Source organism: Gekko japonicus, unplaced genomic scaffold (genome assembly GCF_001447785.1).
Source record: "Gekko japonicus isolate JY-2015 unplaced genomic scaffold, Gekko_japonicus_V1.1 scaffold1219, whole genome shotgun sequence".
Taxonomy (NCBI): Eukaryota; Metazoa; Chordata; class Lepidosauria; order Squamata; family Gekkonidae; genus Gekko; species Gekko japonicus.
The window spans coordinates 356,415-379,423 of record NW_015177048.1 but is presented as its reverse complement, the minus strand read 5'-3'; the positions used below and the strand labels follow the sequence as shown (position 1 = coordinate 379,423).

The 23,009-nt window shown below is 42.2% G+C and overlaps 1 protein-coding gene across 1 annotated transcript in view; it reads left to right on the top strand.

The window, feature by feature from the left end:
* CACHD1 (cache domain containing 1) overlaps nt 1–23,009 on the top strand; it is a 249,341-nt gene that overhangs the window by 181,576 nt on the left and 44,756 nt on the right. Inside the window, exons 6-11 of the mRNA XM_015428092.1 lie at nt 189–333; nt 8,028–8,244; nt 13,141–13,290; nt 13,559–13,792; nt 18,840–18,989; nt 19,259–19,382. Coding sequence (XP_015283578.1) covers nt 189–333; nt 8,028–8,244; nt 13,141–13,290; nt 13,559–13,792; nt 18,840–18,989; nt 19,259–19,382 — 1,020 coding nt within the window. The remainder of the gene's footprint in view (nt 1–188; nt 334–8,027; nt 8,245–13,140; nt 13,291–13,558; nt 13,793–18,839; nt 18,990–19,258; nt 19,383–23,009) is intronic.

Genomic DNA, 23,009 nt, shown 5'->3' with positions numbered 1-23,009 from the left:
GAGAGAGGTAGGAAAAACATAGTTCTACCATCCTTGTACACTGATGTTAGTTAGAATTCAGTCCCAAATCCATGTAAACTGGAGATCTTTTCATGCTGTGTATAGTTTTTAAACAACTTTCTGCCCTAGTTCTTTAAAAGAAAACTAAAAATTGCAGCACAACCTCTTGTCTGTTATTTCAATTACAGGCCTGTCTATGTCTCTTCAGTTAGACCTCAGTCTAAGCACATAGTTGTTGTTGTGGATCATGGAACTTCAGTTACAGAGACACAGCTCCAGATTGCCAAAGATGCAGCCCAAGTTATTCTGAACTCAATAGATGAACATGATAAGGTGAGTTTACACTGAGAGATTAGTGAACCATGATAAGTTTTAATTATTGCTTTTTTTGGCTTAACGTCAGTGGTCCTAACCGTGAAGTGACTCAAGTCAGGACTCCCAGAATTTGCTTTGGGTTTCATGTTTGCTATATTAATCAACGAATCCAAGGCAACAAGACTATTATGTTGGATTTTCCTCTCCCCAACACTGTATGCTGTTCTTCCCCGTTCTACCCTCTTCTGGTGTTCTGAAATAGAAACTGAAGACTTGCTTGCATCTGAAATAGAATTGTCAAGCCCCAGATTTCTACCTGGAGGAGCTAAAAACACCCTTCAGTTCTTACCATGGCAAGCCTCCCCTCACCCATATATGTCATTTAAAGCAAATGTTCTACTTTTAACTAATTCCAAAGAAAGGAGTTGGGGTTTTCCAAGAACTAAATTATATAAACATCTTTAATAATGGGAGAAATCTTGATGCAGCAGATTAAAATGTTGACTAATTATAAGAGTTGTATGTATGTGAAGCTGGGATGAATAATTAATTCATTAGATGGTCTCAGCAAATACAAACTCCTATTTTCTTACCTGTAAAATAGGTTTTCATAGTTGTTTTTAATTAAAAAAAGTAGTAGTAGTATTGGGGCAGATTGGAACCTTGATAATTGGTGGATTCCCTGCAGATTCTTTTTTCTTTAATCCAGTTAGTTTGCAAGGAAATACACTCATGTTCCCAGCAGATTCTATACATCATATGCTTTCCTGTTCCCACAGTGGTTCTATCATAGGAGAGGAAAATTCTTCAAATCAAAGCAAAGGAACTAGTTACCTATAGGAAAGCAGAACCCAACCTGGGTTGCGTATTTGCAAATAAGTGACCCTTGTGTTTCAAGCCATGTATTTTTAGAGCCAGTATTTCTTACAGTTTTCCACCCCCACACATCTTGAGAAACTTGGTGGGATGAGGATAATCAGTGGGATATAGTGATTCATGGATATAAATTATCTCAGAAGGTTAGAGAGGGAAGAGGTCAGAGGTGGAGTGGCTCTGTATGTCGGAGAGGGTAGTAAGATTGAGAATGTAAGGGAAATAGATTGACTTACTGAAATACTATGGGCAAGCAGCCCAGTAGCCAGGACTTTTTCAGAAGGAGGCACCGGGGGTACTAATTAAATTAAATTGCATTAATTTAAACTAAAGTAATTTAAACTGGGCTAAGTAAACTTACATTAAATTACGAGAGGAGGTGGGTAGGCATCGGTGTACTCTGTGCATGGGTTGAAGGCTATGGCAGCGTTTTCAGGGCTGGCTCCCATAATTCAGCCTGACAGGGCTGTTGAAACATTTAGTAAGATGCCCGGCTCTTTAAAAGTGTTGAAGTGCAGTCAGGATACTTAGAGTTTTTACAGGTATTGATCAAAGCTGTTTGCAAACTAAATTAATGCTGTGGATGCTTTTCAACAGGCAGGCACCGATCCCCTGCCTGGGACTTGTTTGTAAGAGGGACTGGTGATGGTTTAAGGGGGAGGGGAGGGGAGGAGCAGCTAGCAGCTGCTCATCAATTAATTTTTCATTAAAAGGGCTTCCCACCTTCATGTGAAATGGATTCAGCCGCAGCAAATTGTTGGCACAGGAAGAGCCACATCAAGTCCAGTCAGAAGTGTGGGGAGCTTTGCCATGGGCTTGAATGGAGGGGCGGCAGCTGCGTTTCTTGTCCCGATCCTTTGACATACTTGATACTGCCGCTATGCAACTTGGAGGAGTTGAAGCCAGACTTGATCTGAATTGGTGCCTTATGTGTTCCACTTGGCCTGATTTCAGGCCAGCTTGCTATTGATCTCTGTATGCACATGCACCCACGAATGTAGCACCTGCCAAGTTCTGCCAGGTTTCCCCCGACTGTCCCCCACCCTGACAATGCAGAAGACTGGGGCACTAGAAGTTCTACAGGGGGTGCCAACCAATGTTCCCTCTAAGCTGTGGAGTCTTGTGAGCAAAAATTCTACTTTGTGAGCTACTGGCATTAAAGTTGTGAGCGAGCGATTTGGCTACTGCATGAATTAGTTTGCTCTGGAGCCATCCTTCCTGAGCTAAGACAGAAATGTGTGAGCTAGAGGCTAAAAAACTGTGAGCTAGCTCACACTAACTCAGCTTAGAGGGAACACTGGTGCCAACCTGTGTGTCCTTCTGCTGGCTGTGACCCTGTGGGCAAGGTTCCCACTAAGCTGTGCTACCGTACACGAGTGCACAAATTTTTAGCACCCAGACCACTGATTTTTACTGAGAGAGAAGAAAACTACCACCGCGGCTATCACGTTCACTCTGCCTTCTTCCCCTTCTCCCTCAGCCCACTTGGCTGTTTCCATCTGCAGAGAGAGGATGAGGAGGGCAGGAGGAATGCTGAGGAGGCATGCTCAGCAGTGCTTGCTCCATGGCAGGCTCCTCCCTCCTCTCCCTCTCAGTCAGCCACTGCCACTGCTTGCCTGTCACTGGGGCTGGGAGAGTGATATCTTACGTGGGGGAGAGAATAAAATTGCAGGGAGAGCCTAGGCATGAACTAAAGCAGTGATGGAGCAGCCTCTAGCCAGTAAGAGGATAAAAGAAAAAGCCAATAAAAGGAAAGGAGATGGAAAGACACAGGATGAGTCTGAGGAAAAAGAAAAACAGGAAGGACAGAAGGAAGAAAGGGGGAGGGGCAGTGGTGGTGACAATAGCAGAAGTGCTGACAGCCGCTGAGGCGGGCTGGATGGGCACCTTGGGCTAGGCTATGAGGCAGCAGACGGGCCCCCACTTTGACCTGGTGCCACCGAGCAGGAAACATGCCCAGTCTCCCCCCCCCCCGCTCTTACCTCCCCACATTTCTAAAAAAGATGGAGCCTTTTTTTACTTCACCATCTCCACACACCGACCTGTTGGTTGCCGGGGTCAGGATGAGGCACTTGCTTCCTTTGGATGGGAAAGTTTTTTTGGGGGGGGTTCCATTATTTTTGTCCCCCCCACACACACACAATGTGCATGTGGGTCATTCTTTCTGACAGCAGACGAAATAGAGGGAAACTGCAGCTGCTTCTCTCTTATTGCTGCAATGCTTTTTAAATGGAGCAGCTCATTCTCTTCTCCCCCCCCCCTTTCAGTCCTCTTCCCTTCCTGCAGTGAAGGCTTTTTTTGCTCTGCCTCGGGAAGGGTGGGATTGGAAGAGACTGTTTTGTGCAGCACAGAGCCTGATTGGGGGAGCCTTATTTATTTATTTGTTCAGTCTCTGTTCCCCACTCCCCCATGATTGCGGAGTTCAGAGTGGATTACAACACAAACAATTTAAGTAATTAAAATGATACATACAAGTCAGAATAAAATTAACCAGATGGCGTAAAACTGTTTCATTGTTCCACTGTGCCAAGGAGAGAGGGGAGGTAAAAAAAGCAGTATATAGATGAAACTCCCTGGTCTCACCCATATGCTTGGCAATATAGTTCTGTTTTGTAGGCCCTGGAGACTTGAGCTAAGTCCTGCAGGGCCCAGGTCTTGCTTGGGATTGCATTCCATAGAGCAGGAGCTATCACAGAGAAGGCTCTAGCTCAAGTTGAAGCCAGGTGAATGGTCTTTGACCCCGGGACTCTTAGCGTGTTGTTACATAAGGAGTGTAATGTTCTCTGGGGGGTATGCCAGGAGAGGCAGACCCAGAGATATGTTGGTCCCAGACCGTGAAGGGTTTTAAAGGTTAAAACCAAGAACTTGATCTGGAATTCAATCTGGAGCCAGTGCCACTGGTGGAGCACAGGCTGGATAAGTGCTCTAATGCGGGTTTCAGTTAGGATTCTCGCTGCTGCATTCTGGACCAGTTGAAGTTTCTGAGTCAGTCTCAAGGGCAGCCCTACATAGGGTGAGTTGCAGTAATCCAGTCTGCAGGGGGGACCATTGTATGGATCACAGTGGCTAGATCCAGGTGAGATAGGAAGGGGGCCAACTGCTAAACCTGGCATAAATAAAAGAACACCGACCTGGCCACGTTCATGACAAGGAGGTATCCAGAGTCACACCTAGGCTCTTCACTATTGGTACTGATGTTAGAGGGCATTGTCCAAGATTGTGAGCTGGATACCCTGTCCTGTGTTCCCGTGGCTGGGAATTGAATTGATTTAGCTTCAGTCTGCTTTGTTTCAGCCATCCAGCCGCAGTCTCCAATCCCCTTGCCAGATTTTCTGGCGGCACCCGGCTGGCCATCCATCAACAGATATAGTTGGGTGTCATCAGTGTACTGGTGACAACTCAGCCTGAAGCTCGGCACCAGCTGGGTGAAGGGGGTGCATGTAGATGTTAAATAACATTGGGGAGAGAATAGTGCTTTGAGAGACACCACACACCAGTGGGTGTTGTGGTGAAACTTTCTCCCCTAGTGCCACCCTCTGTTCCCAACCTTGGAGAAAGGAGACGAACCACTTCAAGGCAGTCTCCTGAATCTCCACATTGGTGAGGCGATGGGTCAACAGATTGGAGTCGACCATGTCAAATGCTGCTGACAGATAGAGTAGCAGCAGCAACACTGACCTACCCCGATCCAGATGTCTGTGGAGATCATCTGTGAGGGTGTCCAAATCTGTTTCCATCCCATGGCCAGGGTAGAAACCAGACTGGAATGGGTCCAGTATCAATGCATCCTCTAGGAAACCCTGTTCAGCTACCGCTCTCTCAACTACCTTACACAGAAATGGCAAATTAGAAAGTGGGTGGTAGTTGGCTGGATCAATAAGAACCAGTGAAGGTTTCTTTAAAAGCGGATGAACTACTGCCTCCTTTAAACTCCCTGGAAAGACCCCTGAGCTAAGGAACAAGTTTATAATATCTGCTGGGAGGGGCATATTCCATCTGCTGGCTTTAACCAGCCATGATGGACATGGGACCTTATCTACATTGTCCTGGGAGAGTGGGCTGAATTGGTCCAAGGGACTCCAGTTCTCTTACTGTATCAGTATTGGCAGGCAGTCCTGTTGGAACGACAAGACTTTATCTGCAAAAAAGCTTGCAAATGCCTCACAGCTAATTGGATTTAATTAATTAGTTATAGTACGACATTGTCTGTAGTATAGCCACTAAGCTGCACTAGGGGGCATTGGCACACACCATTTCAGAGGGCTGCTCAGAGCATTTTAGCTTCAACTCACAACATTTTTTCCCTTCCATAGGAAACAATGGAGGATCAGGACACCTTCTTCTGGGGCCCATAGAATTGGACCCCCAGTCTAATATTTATTTGAGAAGAGGCACCAGCAGCTATGCTACAAATTTGGTGTCTCTACCTCAAAAAAACAGCCCCCCCCCAGAGCCCCAGATACCCCCAGATCAATTCTTTATTAAAGCCTATGGGGCTCATTGACTATAATGGTCCCCATAGGCTATAACTGAGCCAAAAAAATGACTTTTTTGCACACCCCTATTACGCTTTTCAAAGGGGCCATGGTGGCTCAGAGGTTAAGACGCTGAGCTGCAGACCAGAAGGTCTGTAGTTCAGCAGTTCGAGACCCTAGTGCCACGGGATGGAGTGAACTCTCGTCTCTGGCCCCAGCTCCTGTCAGCCTAGCAGTTCAAAAGCAAGAAATTGCAAGTAGATAAATAGGTATGGCTTTGGTGGGAAGGTAACAGCATTCCATGTGCTTCGGCATTTAGTCATGCCAGCCATGTGACCATGGAAACATCTTCGGACAGCTTGGAAATGGAGATGAGCACTGCCCCCTAGAGTCGGATTCGATGGGCTTTTGAGCGAGGTAAACCTTTACTATTATGCTTTCCAGTATGATTTGTAAGCTGCCTTCAATCACTGGGAAAAGTGGGATGTAAATAGTTGAATAAATAAGAAATTGGGCAGGTTGTTAACATTTAAGCAACTTCCCGTTTATTAGGTTAGGCAGGGTTCTGTCAGTGATTGTTCCACCTTTGTTATTACTTGACCTGTAATGCTGGCTGTCATATTTCACTAACCTCCCCCCCCCCAAAGTAGACTGCAAGAGGTTTTTCTCTTCTGAGTGCTTGTATGTTTTCTAAGGGTCAATGCAAGGTGATGGTCCAAGTCCAGGTCTACCAATGTAGTGGACTGAGGTGGGTAGACCTGTTCTCTGGAGGCCTGGTCTACCCCTGTAGAGGACAATATTTTGTCTAATGAAATTTGACTTTATTCTGTTTTCTCTTATAATGTTTAAATTATTCTTAAAATATTGTTTAAATATAGTGTTTAAAAAGTATTCATTCTGAGATTTTTACAAGGTTGTGGAAATAATCTAAAATAATTTATGCAATAGTCAAAGTCAAATGTAAACTAGCTCACAACTTTAATGCTACTAGCTTTTTTAGCTCACGAGGTAGAATTGATGCTCACAACACTGTGGAGCTTAGAAGGAACATTGGCCAGATCTTAAGATTGTCTAGTAGCCTTAAGTTCTAGCTCTTTTAGTGGTAAGCTAGACTTATTTTGGGGCTGAGATAGCTCTGAAAGAGCTGTGACTGACCCAAGGTCACCCAGCTGGCATGTGGAGAAGTGTGGAATTGAATCCAGTTCTCCAGATTAGAGTCTGTTACTCTTAACCACTACACCACACTGGCTCAAGAGGGGTTTGGATAAAGATATGAAGCTGGGAGCTGCATAATATGTGTGAGAGAGCCACATGTGGCTTCCAAGCCACAGTTTGGCCACCCCTGGTATAGATGGAACACTATGTCTGGGGCTGTGATGCTCTGTATTCTTGGTGCTTGGGAGTCCACAGTGGGAGGGCTTCTGGCATTCTGGCCCCACTGGTGGACCTTCTGGTGACACCTGGATTGTGGCCACTGTGTGACACAGAGTGTTGGATTGAATGGACCATTGGCCTGATCCAGCATGGCTTCTCTTATATTCTTGTGTTGAGTGTTGTGGAGAGCTTTCTCAGAGCAAACACTGAAAGCACATCCCTAATCATGACTCTACCCAAAGCCAAATATTGACGTACCAGTGTTTTCCAAATTATCTTTACACTCAGATGTCTAGAGATATTGGATGGCTTTTGCCAGAATTTGTAGTTATTACACCTGCCTGTCATACTGAACTTCAGAAAGATTCAAAGTGCCTCTGAAACAACATGAGTACAGAAATCAATCTTCCTCCTCCCAAATGGCAAAAATAGTTGGTGGAAAATCGTTCTCAGTTTTGTTGCACTTAGTTACAGGAGCACTTACATTGCCTGTGTAGGGGAATGACAACAATGAATACTTGCATGGTGAACATGCTGAGAAAACGTATAGTGCTTGTGTCTTGGGGTGGGAGAAGATGATACAGATGTGCCCTTAAGTTTAGTTGCCATGTAAACCAGATGGCTCCCAAAACATTTTATTTATGAGGCTCCATCCCATTCTTCTAGAATCACGGTGGTTCCTGATATAGTGTTCGGGAACTGCTACTGTCAATATTTACATAAAGTAGAAACTTTACTTCAGCAAAACAAAAGCCAAAATCCTTTGCTAAAAGGCCAAGCCTTCTCTAGTTCGATGGATTTAAACTTCAAGCATTCTTTCATTATATATTAGAGTTTTAAATGCACATTGGATTGGCTCTTGTTCTGACTTATTAGTATGTGTGCAACAGTGTGGCACATAAAGAATTCTCAATGGTAAAGTAATTTTATACTTATTATATATATATGTATATATATATACACACATATATTTTCCCCCTCTCTTTTAAGATTTCTGTGTTATCCGTGGCAGACACAGTAAGAACCTGCTCCTTGGATCAATGCTATAAGACGTTTCTGTCTCCTGCCACCAGTGAGACTAAAAGGAAAATGTCCACTTTTGTTAACAACATAAAGTCATCTGACAGCTCTACACAGCATGCAGCAGGATTTCAAAAAGCATTTCAGTTGATACGAAATACAAACAACAGCACTAAACCCCAAGCAAGTAAGTCCCTTACTACGCAGTCTTAATGGGGTTTTCCCCATTCTTGAATTATCATTTCTTGCGTTCTCCTTTTTATTTTTTAAATTGTCCTTATAGCAGATGATGAGAGGTTGTTACTTTTCTGAAATACTGAAATTATTATCAGTAAAGAGGTTTGCTTTGAAAGGTATATAGTTTATAGTATTGAGAGAGAGAGAAATGATCCTTCCTGCTGTCCACCACCATTTCTTTCTTCAGGTCTCTCATTTGCAAAGTCTATTTTATTGATGTTGGTCCCAAAGAACAAGAACCATGGAGCAAATAAGATGGTACAAATTAATGCTCAAACTGCTGGAAGTGAATTTGCAGCTGTAGAAAGGGCCAGAGAAGGAGCTGATGTGGTTCAGTTTTGAAGTTAAGTAGGCCTAGGTGGAAGGTGGCCAGTGGCCATAGTAGGGCTAGGTAGCCTGGGCTCTTGCCTAAGGCACTGTAATGTACAGGGTTATGTTATTAAAATTCTGTGACCAAGGAACCAGTGTTCAGTAGAGTTTGAAGTCACTCTAGTTGGTAAGGACTGTTGCCAGTAGGAAGACTCCAGAATTTGACTAGTAGGAATTAAATGGATTATTGAGGCACTATGACTGACACACTGGGAAAAGCAGAGTGATTATCTTAAGCAGAGTTATACTCTTCTAAATCCATTGAAGGATGCAGCTCTGTTTAGGATGCCACTGTAAATGCATGACAAAGGAATAAGTGGTAAAATGGGAGTATGTAGTGGGCAGCGAAGAGATGAAATAACTATGAATTTCAAAGACAAGGAAACAGCAAAAGGGGGGGGGGGAACCCAACCTGGGAGTCAAGTCAGGAACCTAGAAGGTTGAGCAGCTAAAACACAGAACAAAATATATCTGTTTATTGCAAAGCACACAGTGACTACAAATTAAAAACAGCATTTGTAGAATGTAGATAAAAACAAAGAGGTAGTGGGTATAACATCCATTAAGCCATTACATACAGCAACAAATATAAGTTACACATACAGTAACCACTAGACTAAACGTTTTTTGGGCCTGAGGGCCTTCTTCAGTGGTCTAAATAATAACAACACACACTGAAAGTATAAAACATCTGTTCCAGGCAAGGCAGATAGTATATGAATCTTAAGAATAAAAATACATGTGTAAAGATATTAACAAAATGTAACATACTAACTGGCCCAAAGAAAGATTTTTTAAAATGTTTATAAAGAATGGTTGCTACTCAACGATGAAATACTGGAAGCTTAAAAATAAGAGTACAAATTGAACACTTGAAGCTGAAGATAATTGCAAATAATTTTGTCTCCCTGACATCCTCCAGCCCTGCTTAGTTAAACCTAGGCTCCCAGAGCCTGAATATTGTAGCCCGAAGCAGTTCCATAGCAAGGCTCAATGTTTGGGACAGGATTAGGACAGCAGGTTAGGCAGGCAAACTTCACTGCATTAGTCAGCCTTCCTCATTGACCTTTTATACCTTTCCTTTCATCAGAGGTGGCACCCTTCTCTCAAAGGTGAACTAGTCTATGTCTTTTAAAATTAAAATGACATCTTTTAATCACTCTTTATTGGCTGCCTCACTTCCTTGAATGTAGTCATCAATTTTTCTTGTTTTTTTGTAATTTTCCAGGTATTATCAGCACATACTGATGCATGTTGAGATCTTGAAATGACCATTTTCAAGCTGAAGTTCTAGGAGGGGTACCCCTGGATATCATGATTATGTTTAGAAACAATCTGGGGACCCTCCTTTAGTCTGAGACACAGTTCTGTGCTGTTTGGTTGCAGGCAACCTTGATCTTCAAACATCAGGGTCTCCCTGTGGACTCTGGAAGCAAGTCATTAGTGACACTATGCTTTTTATACAGTTTGTGAGTTTGCTTCTGTAGAAATGTCAGTTTCTGTAAGCACACTATTTAACTCACACAGTGTCCAGAACACTGGTCTTCTTGATCTCCAGCTGCCTGCTGCTGTTAACAGAGATGATTCTTACAATTATTTGCCTGTGCAACCACTCAGCTAGGAAGTAGGAGGTGAACAGTTCATTGCTAGTTTTGTTGAATATTGTACTTTTCTGGAGCTAGTTAGAAGCTATTTCAGTTATTTCATGCAAAACCACTGTAATTCAGAGATCATAGTACCTTTGGCACTTGTTTGCAGAACATTCTGCTGCATAAACTTCATCACTTACCTACTTCAAACTGGTGTTTAGCAGGGTCATCTCTATCCTTGAGGTCTTGCTACTTTCTTGTATGTAAAACAAGCTGCTGTTTTCCAGATTGTGTTGATCATATGCAGCGGCTCTTCATAAACAGACTTGGGAAACTCAGGCTTTGATGAAAAATCCATTAACTGGAACCAAGTTTGTTCAAAGATGGAGACCCTAATACGAACCAATCTTTGGATTGCAAGGTCAGATTAACAGATGCAGGAAAGCTCTAACTGGCATGGTGCTTGCTGCAAAAATTAATACACCTCTCCACACACACTGCTTTTGGTGTTGAAAACAACAATGAAAGGCATCACATGTCCAGGAGGATATTAATACAGTAAAATTGATAGCAGAGTTGCAAATTGTCAGCGTGCTTAATAAGTGCCAGGGCCCATGAGGTCTCAGCTCTCCTGTTTGCTCTCAGAATTAGGGCTCAGTCCTGGAACATATGAAGCTAAAAGAAATGAAAGTGTTCCTGACTAGGTGCAGAGTGCCTTTACCTTACCATTTAGGAATTACAAAGAGAATTTAACACATGTTATAGGGAAGGGTTTCCACATTGTTTGTATTTGCCAACAGACATATTCTCCATCATCACATACTGTAGATACTAGGTATGGCAAAGGAAGCTACAGCTGGAAAGCACTTTGCCCTGTGTTGAATTCCAGGCCTTGCAGCATGCACTGAAAAGAGTTGTTCAACTGCTGCAATTATGTTTGAGCTCTTTCTGCACACCAACATAGGTAGGTATGTTGGCATGTAAAAGTCTAGAACTGCTCACACATTGATGGCATTCACATAACTTATTATCCAGCATTTATAACATTGTATCAACATGTGATGAATATGCTTAAGCACAAATCTTAAGCACACATTGTACATTCTGTATATACAGCAATTACCATACTCGAGTAGAGAAACTATTTTAATAAAGTGAGAAAGATAACAAGAGTAGAACTACATTTTGGGGGTATTTTTTCATATGTGCACGTGAGTGCACCTGGAACTCATAACAACCTCTGGTGATTGACCCCTACTGGGGGCCTGGAGGATATCCAGAGAGGTGGCTGAATAAAGCCTGCTCCCGCCTCCTAACTACTGGTATTCCAAGGAGGTCTCCCATCCACGTACTTGCCAGAGTTAACCCTGCTTAGCTTCTAAGATCTGACAAGATTGGGCTTGCCTGGGCTATACAGGGCAGGGCAGGAGTAGAACAATATCTTGATAGTTTGAATGCCAAAAAAGCATATGTGCCTTGGAGCATCAATCCTGCCTGTTTTGGGGCACTAAAAAGCAGGTAAAATACATAGTTACATAAAACTACCAATAATAACATTGGTCAGGAGGCATCCCCATTTGTGACTATTTGGTTGATTCGTATAAAGTATTTTAACATTTAGATTGTGATTAGAGTTGTATCCTAGTTGCTAGCAAGTTTAGCATTCTACCTTGATGGACTCAGAATAGCAGCCAAGTGTCCCTATTGTGACAAAATGTATAGTTTTGTTACTTTTAAAATGGGCATTGAGAGCACATCCTATCCTTTAAGGTTTTGGTATTGTACTGTCGAACAGTAGTGCTGTGGGGCCAGACTGCTCAGTAATTTCAGAAAGAGGATGTGCAACATTCTTCCATTTCCTTATAAACAGTCTTCTCACTTGTTTTCATTCCTAGTACAAAAATGATCTTGTGTATTGTGAGTTTTTAAACATCCTGCTCTTCCAGCAAAACTAAGCATGAACGTCAAAGACTCCATTGAAAAGATTTTTAAAGGAAGATTTGTAATACAAAGTATTGTTGAGACATATCTGGTATGAGAGATAAGAATGAAACTGACAAGCTGGATGGTTGTGTCCCAGCCATTCTTTTAAAGAGCAGTGGCCACCGCTAATTAATTTGTATTTGTATGGTTCCTTTCATTCTAGAGGATTTTACAACGCTGTCATATATGCTAAACCCTTGTGCAACTGTAGCTGCAATTCAGTAACCAAACAAAGTGCCAATAGACAGGTGGAATACAGTCTGTTGACTGAGAAAATATATGGCTAAGGGGTTTGAAAACTTTTGAGTACCTGGTATTCTAAATTGTTCAGTGTGTGAAAGGAAACAATATTCTTCCATTGAAAGGAAGAGCATTTTTGTGGCTTAAGGTATTGATGCTATGGCTACAAACATATGCAAAAAGTAACAATGTTTTGTATCCTAGTATTTGGAACAATTTCAATCATGTGGTATCAGTCTAAAAAAGAAGCCGACAGAGCACTCAGTATCTGGACCTTGTTGAAAGGCAGAGTGCATCAAGAGTTCTTAGAAACGTTTTACAAAGGAAAAAAATTGGGTAGGGATTCTGGTATGCCAGGCTCATTGTTCAAAGCCATCTTGTGGCATATAGGAGCACGTGGGCACCACCTACCTAAGTGATTATTCTAAGGCTTCCTTTTTAAAACAGTGATTTTTAGATTATGTGTGAAAGTCTTACTTGATTTTGATATTATATAGAGCAAAGCACAGCATTATGACTCAATATAGAAATGATGCCAAACCATGAAAGAAGTTTAAATATAGGTAATAATTTCAGTTTGTTTGGTTTTTTATTTGTAGTAAAGGGAATTAAGCATTACAGAAAAATCATTTAATCTAAGAGCCTATCATCATATTTCTTTCTAGATACAGATATGGTCATAATTTACTTATCAGCTGGAATAATATCAAGGGATTCATCAGAAGATGGTAAAAAGGCTACACTTCGTGTTATCAATGAAGAAAATAGTTTACTTAACAACTCTGTAATGATCCTTACTTATGCCCTCATGAATGGTAAGGGATGGTTACCCTGTCTTTGACAAATGAAGTGTCTAAAGTTGTATGAGTTGTGATTCTCTCTTAACTGTTTTGAAGTGTAAAAATCACTTTTTGTTAGATGTGTTAGAGGCCTAAGCAGCGAAGTATTTCTCATATTGGCCACAACAGTTCTTACCACAGTTTTTAACAATGTTCGTGTTTGTTTGTACATAAGCTCTGATGGTCACTGTATAAACTGTACACTTGTCCTGTCCTCAGTCAACTGTAAACATGTACCTTGCAGAGGGAGTGACGGGTTTAAAAGAACTGGCATTTCTCCGAGATCTTGCGGAGCAGAACTCAGCAAAGTATGGCGTGCCTGACCGAACTACCTTGCCTGTGATCAAGGGGAGCATGATGGTCTTGAACCAGCTGAGCAACTTGGAAACCACAGTGGGCCGCTTTTATACAAATCTCCCAAACCACATGATTGATGAAGCAATCTTCAGTTTGCCTTTCTCAGATGAAATGGGAGATGGTAAGTGCTGATCTGAAAACAACCATTCTTCCCCAGTGGCAAGGTTTGCTGTGCTCTCCGTTAAAAACATTTGTAACAAACTTGGTAAGTAGCATATTCAAGTAAGTACTAGGGGCATGCACACAAAAAACCCAGTATTTTTCTGGTTCGAATATTCCAAACCCGAAAAATATCGACATTTGCCGATATTCCCAAATTCCAGTATCAGTATGATACTGGGGTTCTGGAAACTATCGGTATAGCTGAATTAATTCGGCTCAATTATACTCTATGGGGACTGTCCCCGTAGGGTATAATAATCCCTCCCCCAGTTGCAGTGGGGTCAGCATGCTACCATCATTGAGGGGAAGGCAAATTGCCTTCCCTTCAATAAAGGGAGTGTGCCGCCGTTGTGGCACGACTCTGGGGGGGGGGATTTAAATTTTAAACCCCCTCAGTCTCTGGAGTCGCTCTGCAGAGGTGGCACACTCCATTCAGACATTTCTGTCTGGCAGTGGGGCTAGCATGCCAGCCCCTCTATCAGGCAGAAGTCCCTGAGATCATTTCCCTTCCCTTTGCCTCGCATCCAGCGGGGCAAAGGGAAGGTAGTTTGGGCAGGGAGAGAGAAAGGGAACCAGGTGCTTTTGCCTGACAGAGAGGCTGCAGCGCTGGCCCTTCTGTCAGGCAGAAGTGCCTGGGTTCCCTTTCTCCCCCCCTTCCCTTCACCCTGCTTGGACACAAGGCAAAGGGAGGGGAGAGGGAGAGGAATGGGTCTCAGGTGCCTGAGATCCTTTCCCTCTCCCCTTTCAGGACCCCGAATAAATGCTGAATGGATTTGGTAGTATGTGGGGACACCCTATTTGGCTAGCCAAATCAGATTAGAGAATCTGATTCAGTATTTAGGCACCCTGTATAATGCCATATTTGGGTTCTTATTTGGCTCACCTGAGTGCACATCCCTAGTAAGTGCTACATGGAAAATTCTGTCCATAGTGCTGGAGTCTTGTTAAGTGGAAAACTGGGGTAATGCATTTGATATGTAAAAATGGCAATGTGCTAGTTACAATGTTAAGTGTGACTTTCTCTGTTTCTATTGCTATGCCACTTTGGGAAGGTGCAGTTTCTTGCAGACAGGACAATTTTGATGGTAAACATGTGACTGGATTTCTATAGGAAAGAAAATTGGTTTCTTGGAGCTGCAGGAGGAAATGGGTAAAGCCCCCATGCACTGTTTCTTTCCTCAAAAACATTCTATCTCAAAGTGGTTTTTCTTCAGCTACTGCTGAAATTTTGTTCAATGCCGTTGTAATCTTCTGGTCAAATTATGGAGCTGAGAGAATTTTTGTGGCAAATTGATAAGGAAGAACTCTTTCCCCATTATACTTTTTGACCTCTCAGTGGCTTAGGTACACTGGATCAAGTATTTCTGTTAATCTGGGTTGAAAGGTAACAGAGGAGATAGATTTGCCTCATGAGAAGCTCTGTTGTTTACTGTCACAATGTACTCAGTAGGTCATCCTTGGGATGTTAGCTCAGCCCCCTGGACTTGGCATATAGTTGGTTTTATCACTGACGCTGCTTAATATCTGTATGAAGTCACTAGATGAATATGCTACTGATTACCACCCTGTGTTCTGTTAACTAATGACTCATAAGTCACTATCTCAGTTTTAAACCCGTGTTTGAGGACTGTGGTTGAGCAGAGAAAATTAACAGCCTGAAACCTTATCCCTGTGTGATAAGATTAAGAGACTACCTGTATTGTGCTCTGAACCATATTTTCTTTTTGGATAGGCAGGCATCAAGTGGAAGCACCTTCTATCAGTCAATTAATCAATCAATAGCTTATTTTGATACAAAATACTCAGATCAAAATGTCTCAGATCACATAAATCTTTCACCTTTTACTAAAGCACTTTCTATCTCCCATTTGCTGATCCCATTCTGGAGAAAGAAGATTTTTCCATCTTCACTTTTGTAATATCTAAGATTTACTACTATTATGAACTTTGTTAGAGACTGCCCTTGAAGACATCTCGGATGCTTTCAACCTGTGCAGAATAGTAGAGCTTGGAATTTACCCAACATGTTGTGCAACAACTGCATTGGTTACCAAGTAATGCCAGGCCCAAGTCAAAGTGCTGGGTTTTATCTTTTCAAAACCTTCATGGCCTGAAACTCACCTACTTAGAGAGTGCCCCTCACCATATGAGCCATCCTATTTCCTGTGTTCCGGTTCCTACTCTGTATGCGTGCACCTCATCTAATAAGGATCTCTAGCAAAGAAGCAGGGCCTTTACTGCAATTGCTCTAAAGCTATAGCTTGGCCTCTGAGATGAGCTGCTCTTGTTTTGCAGAATGAAAAAACAACCTCATCCAGAAGGCTTGTGGCTGCTGAGTAGCACAGTGGCCCTATGCTGTTGTTACAATGAATTCTGTAATACTTTTTAATCTGTTTTATTGTATGGTTTGGATTTATTCTTATGGAAGCATCGTAAACTTTGGAGAAGTGGAGTATGAATGTTTTAAGTAAATAAAAGTTTAGTTAAACCTAGCTGGCAAGGATTCTGTGCAGTTGTGAAAGACATTTTCGACAAAGTGGAGAGAAGACAAGTAATTAGGATGTCTGATGTCACTCCTGGGGTATAAGAACTTAATCCCTAATACTTTGGAAATGGTGTGTGACTGATAGTCTGTTACTGCCAATAAACTAAACATTGCTGTTGTGGGTCAGGGTTGATTTAGATAATGCATTTCTCAGATACCACTAAGAAGGATTTTCAACCCTTCAAAACTAATGCACCATTTATTGAATCAAATCCAGGTGGTTAAAAAAAGACCCAAGGCCTGAAAAAACTGATAAATTTGCTTCTAGGCATGTTTCTGATGTGGCAGCAGGACAGGCAATTTTCCAAAAAAGGTAGAAGCCATTAGGACTAAGTGGGTGGAGAAGGGAGGAGGGAATGTGGGCTTAGGTAAATTGGTAGTGACTTTTTGTAATTTTGATGCATATAAATATTGCAAAACATTTCTGTGTTACCTTGTGCCTGGAAATCTAAGTGACAGTGACAGACACAGAGAAAGTAAAAGGGGAAATGGTTTGATGTGTTTTTAATGTTTGCACCAAGATCTTCCAAAATCATTTTGCATTTTTCTTTGTGAATTCCTAGTACAATTGTTTAACTTGGCTTTAGTTGACGAGGTACAGCACATTGTATATATAATCAGCAAAACAATAATTCAGCCATCTGTTATTTTACGTGCAGGGTTTTTTTGTTTGTTTTTATTTAAGTATTCCTGACATTCTTAGAGCAGAATAATGAAAAAAGACATGCCAAAATGCAGCCATTGAGAATGTGGTGGTGGTGAGCTGTAGTTCCATCTGGATGCACCTCTCTTTCCAATGATACCAGCTTTGGACTGATGGGGGGGTATCATTGGTATTATGATGCTTCTCTCTCTGCACAAATCAACCCCACTTTTTGGAGATTTTTTGCAGAAGTGTTCATAAAGGGTGCATGCTTGGGGGAGGGCACAGAAGGAATGCAGTCCCATTGCCAGGGCAGTGGGACTAATGCTGTCTTGATTAGTCTAATCATGCTTATTTGACTAATGGCAACAGAATGGGGATGAGGTTGTGCATCCCATTACAAGTAATGTAGTATAATTGGAAGAGATTTTTATTCAAATGAGTCAAGCCAAAAGGGGTGTGGAGGGGAAGTAAATCTATAACCAACACACTAAATGATAAATCAACAGATAAAGAACAGATAAGATCTGTGACAAAGATATATAATCATAGTAGAACAATTCTGCTTTAAGAAACACACAAGTCAAACAACATAAAATATAATACAGACCAAAGCAAGAAAATATATAGATTAAAAAAAACACATTTCAACTAAATGGCCTTCTTCAGTGGCCACCAGAAGAATCTCAGAGCATTCTGAGGAACTCTGTGCATAGTACAGGTAGCCTTTCAGCTGTAATTCAGTTGTTCTATAATAGCAGGATCACATTACTAGTTGTGATATTTTTCTGTTACCTATGTAATATGTAAGGATAATTCGTATTTTCATTAATTATAAAATACAGTAGCCATAAATCAAAGTGATTGCTTGTTATTAGGTTTTTACACTGTGGTCCCATTTTGTTTTCTGTACAACAGATGTAGGCATCTTCTGAAAACAAATCAGACTTTTTCTGTAGAAATTTTTTATCTACGTTTGTATGGCTCCGGTCACACGGGGCAGAAAACGCGGGGGGGAAGCGTGGCTGTTTGCCCCGGGGCAAAATAATGCGCGGTTGCACAAGCAGATGTCCCGTGGAGGTTCTGTGGTTAGGGAGAGGTGCCGATCACAGGACAATCCTGCGGTGCTGCAAAGAAGCGGGGCCGCAGGGCAAACGGGTTTGGTTTGGGTTTTTTTAAAAACTAAAGTGTGTGCATGCTCTGTTGGGTGCTTGTGCGCATCCGTGGAGACTTGGGGGGGGGAACCTTTTTGCGAGGGGACATGGGCGGGCGCTGGAACCACCACCAGAAACGCAATCAGACGCCCACCCATGCCCCGCGGTTTCCGGAAACTGGTACCTTGGGGGTACTAGTTTTTTACAGCGCATCTTCGGAGTGAAGCCTCGGGTGAGCCACGGGAGCTCTACGCTTCCCAGATGTGGCGGTGAGATCGCGCCCGGAAAATCCACCTCTGTTCCGTCTCTCTAGCATGCCTAATGCTCCATGTGACCGCAGCCATAGTACATTTAAGCAGCTAAGATATATACTGTGATTTTGATAGCTTTGCTTTACAGTATCTTCTGAATCAGTTGTCCCTCATTCCATCCACCCTGCTACAACTTTTTGTTGACCACAGAGGTGCTTTTCACGATGACTGTTACTGATATTGCACCTCTCAAAGTCATCTTGGGTATTTGCTGGCACAACTCCACGTGGAATTGGACATTTTATTTGGTTAAAAAAGCAAAAACAGAAGAAACATCAAATTCCTTCTCTGTACTCATCCCAGGTGCTGAAGGAGAGCCTTGTTGCTCACTGGATTTTTCTTTTTATTCACAGGTCTGATAATGACAGTAAGCAAACCATGTTATTTTGGAAACCTGCTACTAGGAATTGTTGGAGTAGATGTTAACCTGGCTTATATCTTGGAAGATGTCACTTACTACCAAGATTCTCTGGCTTCATACACATTTCTAATAGATAATAAAGGTGAGCTAATGTTAGTGTCCTAATTCACTAAAATTGATCGCTTTAGAGCTCCAACTACCAAAACAATACTAATTGAAAATAAAATCGCCTTCGAAGTCAGTTTGTTTTACTGTTTGCCCTTAAAGCACTGGAATATTTCATTCTGTGTTGGCATATTTAATTTAATTTAATGGCTATTATGTGAGGATTTCATAATTTCTCTGTAGAGGTACGTATTAACTTTATCATAAAAATCTATGTGCCAAAAACATTTTATTATTTATTTTTAGGCTACACTCTTATGCACCCTTCCCTTACCAGACCATATTTGCTTTCTGAACCACCGCTACACACAGATATCATACACTATGAAAATATTCCAAAATTTGAGTTGGTTCGACAGAACATTCTAAGGTAAGACTTTGTATATTTCATCTCCAGTGAAAACTACTTAATGGCTATGATTTAGCATCTTCAATAGCAGTACTATTTTCTTTTATGAGCAGGCTGTGCACTTAGTAGGAAATTACCAGCAAGTTCTGCAGATGTTCCTTTGCAATTAATGGAAAGAGCGTGGGATTATGGGAATGCTTTTACAGAGTTCCTGCACATTTCCATGGGGCTACCTGTAGAGAACATCCTAGTGGATTGTCCCTGAGGTGATCTTCCCAGAGCCAACTGTGACCAATGTTAATTACAGTTGCTTCTAGGAATATATCCTACAGTTTGGAATACTTAGTCATAAGGTATTTCATTTCCTTTTAAAGAGAAATTATTTCCTGTTCACCTGGTAAATAAGATCTCTGTTCTTAAATAAAGTCCTAAGTTCAGTGGCCAGGATCTCCAGTTAAAGATCTGAAGTGGCAGATATTGGGAAACATCCTGTTTGCCTGACTCTCTGGAGAGATACTGCCAGTAATTATAGGTAGTACTGAAAAAGATGAACAAATGGTCCTGCTTGGTGTATGGCAGCTGCTTATGTTCCTGATTTTTATAACCTTTCTGTCATGTTTCATATTATTTTAATAAAACTATATTGTGCTTTTTGAATTCTTCATTCATAACCAGTGCTTATCATCATCATTCCCATCCCAGTTCTGCTATTAATAATTTTACAGCCTTTTGTTTCCTAAACACCAGGCAATTGTAATCTCTCTCTAGTGTGGAGATGCCAAGTATGGGAACACAGATTTCCCCACAGCCATAAAAGCCTTAGTGTGTGACTACTGAATTTTGTGGGGGAAACCTTGATGATCATGATATTAAGACCAGGCAGAAGGAACTACTGTTGTTTGTCATCTTGCTTCACAGTTCTTTGACTTTACAAGTAGATTTAGAGAGGGAACAGAGACAATCCCTGGAATAATATCTGAAAATCTGTCTTTTGCAGAAGAACATACAATAGTGAGAGAAAAAGCAAACATTAGTTCTAACCGGTGTGTGACAGTTCTATTTTATGTCAGATTTTTCAGCCTGCTTTAAATCTCTCAGGATTATAGCTGTTTATATATACTCATGACTGAATTTAGTAATTAACCTTTAAACTTTGCTACCAGGATATTTTAATTTACATTTTCCCTGCTATTTTATTCTCTGTACACATTTGGCAATTCGCAACTTAAATCTGCATGTTAAAATAATTGGCCTCATACTGAGCTTTTCATTTTCAAAGAGCACTAGAACCTTTAACCTCCACACCACCTCTGTAAGGTAGGCAAGATTCCTTTAATAGATTTGCAATTTGGAAAAGTGAAAGAAGTATTCAGTGAGTTCCCCAGGGTCTGAGAAGAAATTCATTTTATGTTATCAGTATTGCACAGGAACAACTTGTGCAGCTTTTTAAACAACTAATTGGAGCAAAAAACACAACGAAATAGTAGCTATTATTTGGCATTCTTAAGTAACTTGTAGATAGCTCACTATAAAAAAAGCTGAGTTCCAGGTATTATCTAGAACAGTCTGATATAAGTTCCAGGTGTTATCTAGAACAGTCCCAGTAACAGTTGTTCTTGCTGTTGTAACCTGATTGGCTTCTGTAAAATGTTCTACCTGGGGATTTCCCTTGGCAACACCATGTTTACCAGCTCATTCAAATTAAGATGCCATGGGTTGCAGTGTAGCAACTTTGACTGGAGGAATTATTTCCTTTTATACTCTTAGAAGCTCACAAATCTTGAGCTGCAGAATTGGAAAAATTGGCTCCTCCAGAAGCTACAGATAAATCAGTATGTTAAAACCTTTTGGATTGGTTCAGGAAGGCAAGGACTTACACTTACTAGATCTGTATCAGCTTGAGTTTTCAGAATATTTTTAGTCCATCTTGGCTTTATATGCAGGTGTTTAATAATGTGCTGAGACACCTTGAATCATTATGGAAAGATGGGATAAAATGTTTTATGAAGAACCATGTCTTGATCTGTAAATGTAGGTCTCACTAAAGCAGCAACTTCATCCAGTATGTTCTACATAACTTTTAAAAATATTAGTGTAAGAATTGTGATACATATTTGTGATTTAGAATATATTCTGATTTTGGATCAGGAGAGCCTGATACTTAAATTTACAATTTCTGACGGCATCACTTAACACTGTTGGGACAGTCTTTTGAAATGAGTCCAGGAGCAGACCCAAACTCCTAACCTCTGACGCTGGCACCAAAGGCACCCCATGGAAGGACGGGAGAGGGAGCCCCAACCCCTGACCAGTCCAACTCAGGCCCAGGACCTCCGTCTTTGCTGGGTTTAACTGGCTCAGTCTGAGCCCCCCAGCCACAGCCTGTAATGCCCGATAAAGGTCATCTGGGCCGGAGTTCGACTGGCCTCCCAGCATCAGATTGAGCTGGGTGTCATCTGCATAACTGAATTTACATTTCCAACATATATTCAACATATTAGGATACCATTTAGCTATGTTTTCAGGGGTGAAATCTCTCCCTTATTATAAAAGAGTAGTGGGTGCCAGAATTCTAAAATTGGCCCCTTTAGTGTTAGGCCGAAAAAACTGCCACTCGGAAGACACTGGCTGGGTTCATTGGCTGCTTTGTGCAGTCCCGGCCAGCGTTCCAAGGTCATTTACATATGGAAGCTGATTGGACTACACTCCATTCCACACCTCAAACTCACCCCCCCCAAGGCAGTTGGAATTTTCAGTTGGGAGAGGAGAATGATGTCAGCTGCTCCCTAGGCAGAGGCTGTGTGTGTGTGTGGGGGGGGGTTGTAAAGACAGACAGGCAGATAAACGTTGGCTGATGGTTGCCAACTCCAGGTTCGAACTCCAGGACATAGGGTTGCCAACTCCAGGTTGGAAACTTCCAGGATATTTTAGGGATGAAGCCTGCTGAGGGTGGGATCTGAGGAGGAGGAGGAAGAGGGGGACCTCAGACAGATACAATGCCATGCTGCCCACACTCCAGACAAGCTGTTGCCAGTCTCCAGGTGACAGCTGGAGAGATCTTAAAGCTTTGGTGCTACTTCAAAGTTCCCCAGGAGCCCAAAACAGAGAAGTGTTTTGGAAAATCTTGAGGAATTGTTTGGTGCATTTACGATGGGGCTCCTGGGGAACTATTGTTGCCAATCTTGGCCCAGCAGCCATCAAACCATTCTCTTCAACCCCCTGCTGTGCAGCTGACTTCCCCCTAGGGTTGCCAATCTCCAGGTGGGACCTGGAGATCTCCCACTGCTACAATTGATCTCCAGATGACAGAGATCAGTTCCCCTAGAGAAAATGACTGCTTTAGGAGGGTAGACCCTATGACATTATACCTGCTGAGTCCTTCCGCCCCCCCCCCGCCCAATGCTGCCCTCTACAGAATCCACCCCCCAAACCTCCAGGTATTTCCCTCCTTAGAGCTGGCAACCCTACATTCCCCTCAGTGCCTGTTGGGAGTGGGTGGTGGGGGAGGGGAAGGGAGTGGGCGACCGGAGGCTTCTGCCTCCTGTCTCCGGTCCTGGAGTGGGGGGTGTGTGGAAATGGACCCGGCAGCCGGAGGCTTGCACCTCCAGTCGCCGGCCCTGGAGTGAGTGGGGTTGGGTGGGGGGAAAC